Source organism: Phocoena sinus, chromosome 5, assembly GCF_008692025.1.
Source record: "Phocoena sinus isolate mPhoSin1 chromosome 5, mPhoSin1.pri, whole genome shotgun sequence".
Classification (NCBI taxonomy): Eukaryota; Metazoa; Chordata; class Mammalia; order Artiodactyla; family Phocoenidae; genus Phocoena; species Phocoena sinus.
In genome coordinates this window covers 103,821,617-103,830,687 of record NC_045767.1, presented here as the reverse complement: position 1 = coordinate 103,830,687, position 9,071 = coordinate 103,821,617, and the positions used below count along the sequence as shown (strand labels likewise).

The window sequence follows — 9,071 nt, the reverse complement described above, 5'->3', positions numbered from 1 at the left end:
CGTGTATTTTCAGAAAAAATGTCATAAAATTTTCTTTTTCAATTCCACTTAAAAAAAAGAAAGAGAGAGAGAGAGAAAGCCCTAAAAATTCCTTATTGCCTCCTGTCCCTCTGGTGAAAACTGTATGTCCTGGAAATCAGTCTTTATTCTGTTCGTGTCCCTCTGCAGGTGGAATTTTGAGCTATAAATAGGAACCTGGGATTCCACCGCTGGTTCTGTGCACGGAGCTGTGCTGCAAACAATAATTAAGCACGACCGAGAAAAGTTAATGTTTTACAAAGAAGCAAGTGGCGGCCGAAAACAGGTCGATTCTTGGATTTGGAATGCATCCTTTGGTGCCCAAATCTCCGGCCAAGCTAGAACGCGAACGCAGGTTACGGGATCCCCAGGCACAGCAGCGTTCCCAGAGGCAGCGGCGGCTGGAGGCTGGCCTTCAGGGAGTATAACGTCCCCCTCCTCCTCGGCCATTCCGGATCTAGGTGTCGGGGCATCTGCCAATAGTAAGCGAGAGGCGAGGCCAGTCCATCCTGCCCCCTCTGCCAATCGGGAGCGAGGGGGCGGGTCCGGGAATGCCATTGGCCGTGGAGCCCTGGAGCGAGGAAGAGGGGTCCCCCCTCTGCGCCTCGGCTAATTGAAAGCGAGGGGCGGGTCCCCGGGCGGGTCCCGGAAGGCGGTGCCAGGCGCAGGTGCGAAGGCTGGGCGGTAGGGCTGCGGCCTCCGCTGGCGGGCAGTATGGAGGACGTGAGTTCGCGGATGCTGGTGGCTAGCGACAGGCCCGGAGCCCACTCTTCCGGTGCTGGGCGCGCTGGGCGGAGACGGGGGTGGGGGCAGCCCTGGCCGGAGGGGCGCCTCCTGCGCGGGGCTGCCCGGGCGCGGGGTTGTGGGAGGAGGCACCGGGGCGGCGTCGGGGTCCACGCCGGCCCCGGGTTTATTTTCCTGGCTGAAGGCCGGGCGGGCGCCAGCCCCGTGCGGGCGCGTGTCGAGTCCCGGAACTGGGGCGGCCCGAGGTGCGCGCGGGGCCCAGGGCGCGGGGTTGCTGGGACGCCCTGGCACAGGGGCGAGTCCCCGACCTCTTGGGTCCCGGCCTTGGCCCTGAGGGCTGTGACTTGGAGCGGCTGCGGCAGACCTGTCGTTATCATCACCCGAAAACCCACATTGGAGAAAAACAATGTCGTGATGTTTTGAGTCGAGGCATGGTAGGAGTGAAGGGATTTTTAAATCTCTTTACTTAGATGGATCCAAACCAGATTATTAAAAAACCAGTGCACTAGTTACAGTGTATATAGTGTGCAGAGTGAAGAGTAATTGCAAAAGTCTTTGCTTAAATGTATTAAAACATTTTTAGGAAAAGCATGTATTTGTGCCCAAAATTAACTGGGTTACCCATTGGCACAAAATTCTTGCTCTTGAAAAATGCAAAGTTGATAGTTATATTAAAGCACTGATTTGAGTTAATAGATTAATAGGAATATTACTGTGATCCTACCACTGAATGAGGTGCATCAGGCAAGACACATGAAACACAGTTCCAGCCCTACACAAGACCTTAGATTCTTGTGCAAATAGTGACTATAGTTCAATTATCTTGACTAAATAAAGACGGAACAATTTCTAATGATAAGACTAAAAAATTCTATTTTTTTTTTTCAGTTGAGAACATGGAAAGCTAACTGTAACACCTGGAAGTAGATTTGAGACTCATTTATATTTAAAGAAAAACTGATTGTTTCTAAATCTTTTAAGAGTGAGATTCATGAACTGACAGTGTGTGGAGAAAATGAGTAAGAGGAAAATTAGAGACTCATCAAAATGTGTGCAGTAAATGCTTCTTGGTTGGTGCTAAGCTGCCCCAGGGTTCTTGGGTCTGTAGCTTTTAGCGTTAGGATTAGTACAACCCTAGAAATTTGTTTCACCAAACAGTTGGAGAGTAATGTTTCACCAATAGCTACGTAGCTTTAGATCTGAGCAAGTCGCCTGCTTTTGGTATTTTGTGGGTATGGTTTCTACCACTCAGTAGTAAGTTAAAAACTGTGTGCCATGTCTTAGGCCCAGACACCTAAATGAGTTAAAAGAGGCAAAGGCTTTTTAGTTAACGATTCTTTGTTTCCAAGTGGGTGAACCAGTTGTGGCTACTTTAAGGAAGAAAGGGATTTATTTGAAAGGATATAGGGTAGATGAACACCTAGGCCTCTGAAAGGATCCAAACAAGGGCAGTTCAAAGGATCCAGAGACAGGGGTCCTTTCAGAATCTGTCCTGGGATGGATCACCTCAACCATGGACTCCGTTTGCTTTGCTGCTGTGAGAGAGAGTTGGATTGGCCCAGCCCTTTTTGGTTCCATGACCACCCCAGGACAGAGGAGGGTGAAGAGCATCAAAGGATGTTCCCCTTGAGACTTAATGCAGAGGTAGACATTGGGTCCCCAAAGGAAGTAGCTATTGTCACAAAAGAAGAGGGAAGAGATGGTGTGGAAAAAACAACAGCTATCTTTACTTGCAGATGGTGAGTTCCAGAGGGTGCTGTTTGTATGGTTTTCCCACATTTCCTATAGGCTCCAAAGGGCAGTGTATTTGATGTAGTCACCAAATACATTGTATTTCATGAACATTGAATAAGTGACATAGAAACCATATTGTCCCCAGCCCCTTCAGTGTAGTCAGGGAAAACAAAAGTAGACTATTGTCTTACAGTCAGGGTTTCAATGCTACCTTTTAAAAAGTTCCCAGGTCCCAACTGTACAAGAAGTTGGGCCGTCTTTCATTCACTCAACACACATATTGAGTACCTGCTGTGTATCAGGTACTAAAGGTACAAAGAACATAGTATAATGTAGAGTCCTGCCTTTGTGAAGCACACCTTATTCGAACCACTTTGATACCTTGTCCTTCCTTCTGCCTGAAATAACCAAAAACCTGTATATAATATATGAAAAAACAGGCACAGCCGCCACCGGAAGTGGACTTCGCCTGCCAAGATCGGTTTCATGGGGAAGGTTATCAGGAAGGCTATGAAGAAGGAAGTAGTTTGGGTATGATTGAAGGAAGACAGTATGGCACGTTGCATGGAGCTAGAATCGGATCTGAGATCAGGTGCTACCAGGGTTTTGCTTTTGCTTGGAGATGTCTCCTACACGGCTACGCCACTGAGAAAGCAAAAAGATGAAGGTCTTAGAATCGTTGACTGGAATGATTCAGAAATTCTCATATGATGACCCTACTTATGATAAACTTCATGAAGACTTAGAATTAGAGGGAAATTTAAGCAGCTTTGTTCATGACTAAACGTCCAGCCTGACTTTAAAACTAGTGCAGAAGGTTCCGGACTTTCATTTTGAGGATGACAGACGCACAAAGACAAAACATCAGGGAACAGATGTTCGCTTGTCAAGTGTTTAAAAATGTGATTAAAGGCAAAACAATGATGGGGGATTCACTGTTTTGCAGGGAAGTTTCCAGCTTGGCCGGTGAAAGGGCTTCCTTCCCCCGAGATCTGCCGGGTAGCCTCAGTGCCCCCCACGGGGCCCCTCCACACAGGCCCGCCCTTTGTTGGGCCCTGTCTGCTCTGCAGCGTGAACGCGGCCCTGGCAGAGCCCTCACCAGTCTGCTTTTCTCTGGTCCAGGGTCCAGGCCCCTGGCTCATGGGTTCTTGTCACCTGGCAGGCCTGGCTGGATCTAGACTCAGGTTGGCCCTGGATAGGATAAACCTCCCCTTTACCCCCCGGGCTTTGGTCAGCTCTCAGAGGGACAGTTTTTTTTTAAATGAGAGCCACAGGGTTGACACGAAGCAGGTTAATGGGAAGGAGTGATGGGTACTGTGACATTTATTGACCCTTGAGATGTGCCAGTGCTGTGACCTGCTTCTCATGTTTTATTTAGTCCCTTCAAGAGCCCATGAGGTAGGCGTTATTCCCATTTTATAGACAAGGAAACTGAGACCAGCCCAAGAGACTGCCTGGTCCAAGGGCAGTGGGCGGCAGAGCTGGGACTCCAGCCCTGTCTCCTGCTGCCTGCTCTGGAATGCGTAGTCGCACCCACAGTCTCGGGGTCCCTGCTTGCAAGTCCCTGCTATGCCCCGTGGAGCCCTGGGGCATCTCATGTGGCCATGGATGTGGGCGTCTGACTGAGAGGAGGAGAGGCCAGCCCTGTCCCCAGGGAGCCAGGACTTGCTCTTCCTCCGTCCCCCCATGGGTGGGGCTCTGCAGCATCAAAAATGGTCAAGGGGAGGAGACTTTAAGGTCACTCTTCTATGTGCAGAAACTTTGGAGCCTTACTGCAGCCTTCCTTCTAGTGTGAGTTATTCTGTCTTCTGCCCGGACTTAAAAGGCATCATCTGTACATGGTGCGTGGCCTCAGGTGCGCCTTTGTCACAGACACCAGCAGTCTCTGGCTGGTGGGATGGAGGGACTTTTGTTGTCGTTTTCCTGGGTGATTTTTTGTGCTTCCTAAGCTATCTGTTTGGATGGTGTATTATTTTTATAATTGGAGAAATAAAGAGTATATTTTAAAGCAAAAAAAAACACAAAAATGAAACAAAACAAAAAATATATATGAAAAAATACTTGTTGAGATCATAGGCATCAGGCGATGAAGGACAGTGATCTTGGAGAGATGGGAAGCAAATGACGTGAGCCATATGATTGCCCCAGCTCACTGCCTTGAGAGAGTTTTCGGGGTGGGCAGAGGAAGGGGGACCAAGTGGGGCTTCAGTAGACCCCGAGTTGAGGAGATGGAGCTGAATCTGGAGATACCGAAGCAGCTGGAGTTCACAAGACAGAGAACCCAGAAAGGAGAGCGCTGCGCAGAGGGAGAGCTCGGAAGAGGTGCAGAGTCCCCTCAGGTATTCAGCTGAGTCCTGTTCTTCGTGCCTCTGAGGAAACTCCCTGAGGACTGGGAAAAAAAACACTCAGAAAGACCAGAGGGTGCAGTACTGTCATGCAGGGCCAGGAATAGTGCCTGTTCTTCCAGCCAGAGTGGAAACCTCATAATCACAGGGTATTAGGTTTTCAGAAAGGTCTTGCATCACTTGTGGGGAATAATTAGCACTAGACCAAACATGGTATGGTCCCACCTAAGAAAGCACCTTAAAAGAAAGACCAAAAAGATCAAACTGTTTCAAGTGACTTAACTGAATCCCAGAACAAAGCTCAGTAATATAGGAATACAAAAATGTCCAGCACCCAAAGAGGTAAATTTTGCAATGTCTGGCATCCAGTCCAGAATTACCAGGCACTGCTAATTATGTTATTTAGCAGAGGTGTTAGGTAATGCTATGGTGGTAATCATTTTGCAATATATAAGTGTATCAAATCAACTCATGGTATGCAAACTTACACAATGTGACATGTTAATTATATCTCAATAAAGTGGAAGAAATGATCAAGCATGCAAAGAGGCAGGGAAATATGACATAATGAGTCAATTAAAACTGATTCAAAAATGACATGCTAGAAATAGCAAACAAGGACATTTAAAAAAATTATTATAACTGTTTTCTATATGTTCCAAAGGTTAAAAAGACACATGGGAGATATAAAACAAACCCACTCAAACTTGCAGAAATAAAAACTACAATGTCAGATGAAAAAGGAACAGCATTGAGGCATCAGAGAAGGCAGCATTTTTGCTAAGACAGACACTTGACAGGTGGGGAGGGATGAAGAGGCACAGAGACTGGAAGGATGGCCTGGAGAGGTTCATGGACATTAGTTAAGGGAAGAGCCATAGAGGTGGGACAGCCTCTAACTGAGAAAGCTAGAAGCAGAGGAGTCTTGAAGAGAATAGAAATCATCAGAATTGCTCCATGAGTTATGGCAAACTAAACAGGAAGCTCTCTAGGCATTGAATAAAAAAAATTGCAGCAGCATTGAATGTCTGGGAGTGGACATTGAGAAGCCCATTCCAGATCTGATCATTTCCCAGATTGCTGTGTTATCTTTATAATCCTGGTGCACAGCAGCCTGCCCTTATACCATTGGTCCCCCTCTCTACCCCTTCCAAAGTGAAGAGCCCATATCCTCTGTCTCCAAATCCAATTCTCAGGCTTCCCCTTTTCCCACTAAATTTTCATTTCCCTCTTGTTCTAGTGCAATTATCTAACCTAAATTTTTTGCATCATTTGTGCTATTCATTTGCTAATTTATTATGTACTGCCCCATAATATGCCACACACTATATTTTATTTTGCATTCTTATATTGTTCAGTCCTGCATGCCTTTATCCTAACCTCCCCGATGAAAATGTCATCTCCTTTTGAATAGGGACTGTGTCTTACATTCTTTTATCTCAGGAACAGTGCCTTATATGTAACAGTTTTCAGTAAGGCTCTGAGACTGAGAGATTGTTTTATGCACCAGATACCTAAGATGCTGTTCCTGTCAAGACCCTAACTTTAAACATGACTAACAAGATTTTGAGGTTGCAGCTCAGCCTTTGCTGGCTACTTCAGTGACGTTGCAACTAGTTGTTTTCATTGAGAATCTGGTATCTACAAACTGAAATCTCCTCGAGGGTCTATCAGGGTGATCTGTTTCTATTAACACTCTAACATATTTCTCTCATGATTGAAAGTTTGTTTAAGACCTCTTAGTAATGCCTCAACCAGCTTTCCAAAATTTTGTGGAACACCGAGATATAGTTTAAGAATTGCAATCATATGTAATTTTTACCAATAATATAAATAATGTTGGGGACTACCCTGGTGGTCCAGTTGTTAAAACTGCGCTTCCCACTGCAGAGGTCACGGGTTTGATCCCTGGTAAGGGAACTAAGATCCCACATGCTGCATGGCACAGCCAGAAATGTAAATATGTGTGTGTGTGTGTGTGTGTGTGTGTGTGTGTGTGTGTGTGTGTATAATGTTAAATCAATATCTAAGTTTTGAGGGCTTGAAGAAAATTATTTGAGATTAATGAGATTAATAATTGATAATTAATGAGATTATTTATACATAATCTCATTTTGACTTACCTCATTTGGAGATAAAGAATTAAGATTTCTTCTACTTGTTTTAATAATTGTTTTTACCAGTTTACAGTAGTCATCAAGAAGTTTATGGTATTTTTTCAAAATTAGCTTTAGGTAGGGAGTGTGTTTTCTTGCCTATAATTTGTGTAATGAATTTTAAAGCTTTATAGTTTAGTAGATTTGTCTTGGAAACATAATCCAGAGAGTGGTGATTATAGCTTGCTTTTTTCTGCACCTCAGGGTTCCTTGGATCTCATCCAAAGTATTGAAGATGACCCCCTTCTGGACACCCAGCATCTCCCACATCACTCATTACACGCTCATTTTAGGCCCAGATTCCAGGCTCTTCCTACAGTCATCATTGCAAATCTTCTCTTGTTGATACATGTAAGTTGACTGGGAGAAAGTGATCCATCCAAAGGCGATGTTTTTCAAAAATTTATAACCTCTTCAGAGGGCAGTTTGGCTATATCTATTAACATTTAAAGTGTGCATACATTTACTCATATCTCTACTTCAAATAATTTATTGTAGACATATTTGCACACATGTAAGGATATCGTTTATGATAGCAATGTTGTCTGTAATATGAGGAAACTACAATCTGCTACCATCCAGAAGATGCTTTGTATGTCCTGTCCATATGAAGGAATGCTTATACAATATCAAAAGAGAAACTTAGAAGAGAAACTTGGGGTGGATGTGTACCCTTCACGGTTCATTGTTGAATGGAAAAAAATGAGGTTTACAGTGGTGTGTACAGAATGTTCCTGTTTGTACATTTTAAAAGGGTGTTGAGACAAGTGTGTATATGGGTGATGTTGTGACTTATAAGAAATATATTTGGTCATTCAGATGATCAAAATATAGTTCTCATATGTCTTTGGTCTTCATCCATGGTTTCTGGCTCATAGCTCCCAAAACCCTTGGAATTTCCTGAGTGATAAGAGCAATGGGAGCATCTTTTGTTATAATTTTTGGTCTTTTGTCCTCAGTCCCTAAAATCACTTCAAAGTCATAAAGGTGAAATGGGTGTCTTGATGTTCATAACAACCCCTTTCCACCACTGCTGTATTTATGTTGGTGAGGTGACTTTGGAAAGCACCTAAGGATGGGGACTGTTGCCAGGGGAACCAAGCAGGAACAAAGGGTTGGAACTTTCAGTCCCACGCCCTGGCCTCTGGGGATGGGAAAGGGGCTGGAGGTTAAATCATCCACCAATGGCCTATGATTTAATCAACCAGGCCTATGTAATGAAGCCTCCATAAAGACCCAAAAGGAGGGGGTTCAGAGAGCTTCCAGGTTGGTGAGCTAGAACACTTTGTTATGAACCGCTGCCAGGCCCCCAGACTCCACCAGGGCAGAAGCTCCTTTGTTTGGGAACTGGCAGGAAGTATGTCTTCATCGGGCTATTGATTTGTATCTTTTAATATCCTTTGTAATAAATTGGTAATGTGTTGAGTAAACAGGTTTCCTGAGTTCTGTGAGCCAGTCTGGCAAACTAATTGAACCCAAGAAGGAGTTGATGGGAACCTCTGATTTATAGCCTGTCAGTCAGAAGTGCAGGTAACAACCTGGATTTGCAAGTGGTATCTAAAGTCCAAGGAGGGGGTTGTGGGAACCTCTGATTTGTAGCCAGTGGGTAAGAAGCACTGGTGACAACTTGGACTTGCAGTTAGCATCTGAAGTGAGGGCAATCTTGTGGGACTGAGCCTTCAACCCATGGGATCTGATGCTCTCTCCAGGTAGTGTCAGAATTGAGTTGAGCTGTCTTCATCAAGACACCCATTTCACCAGTTGAGCTCCCAGTTGGTGTTAGAGATTTGCTGCCCCCCTCCGCCGTCCCCTCCCCCCCACAAACACATTGGAATTGGTACTGGAAACTTTTAACGTTTATTCCTGTATTCTGTAATAGAATATTTCCAGAAGCATTCACAAGACCCTTTTTTTAATTTATTTTTTATTTTTATTTATTTTTATTTATTTATTTATTGCGGTATGCGGGCCTCTCACTGCTGTGGCCTCTCCCGCTGCGGAGCACAGGCTCCGGACGCGCAGACTCAGAGGCCATGGCTCACGGGCACAGCCGCTCCGCGTCATGTAGGATCCC

The 9,071-nt window shown here is 45.1% G+C and overlaps 1 protein-coding gene across 3 annotated transcripts in view; it reads left to right on the top strand.

Moving 5' to 3' along the window:
* Positions 1–617: 617 nt before the first annotated feature.
* The window catches only part of TMEM192 (transmembrane protein 192), a 30,925-nt gene continuing 22,471 nt past the window's right edge, over positions 618–9,071 (top strand). Inside the window, exons 1-2 of one of the 3 annotated variants that reach the window (XM_032632627.1) lie at positions 618–741; positions 7,202–7,348. In XM_032632627.1, coding sequence (XP_032488518.1) covers positions 733–741; positions 7,202–7,348 — 156 coding nt within the window. In that variant the 5' untranslated portion in view covers positions 618–732. Of the gene's footprint in view, positions 742–853; positions 2,502–4,598; positions 4,836–7,201; positions 7,349–9,071 lie in introns of those variants that run through there. The other 2 variants (XM_032632628.1, XM_032632626.1) reach the window with 2 other exon arrangements.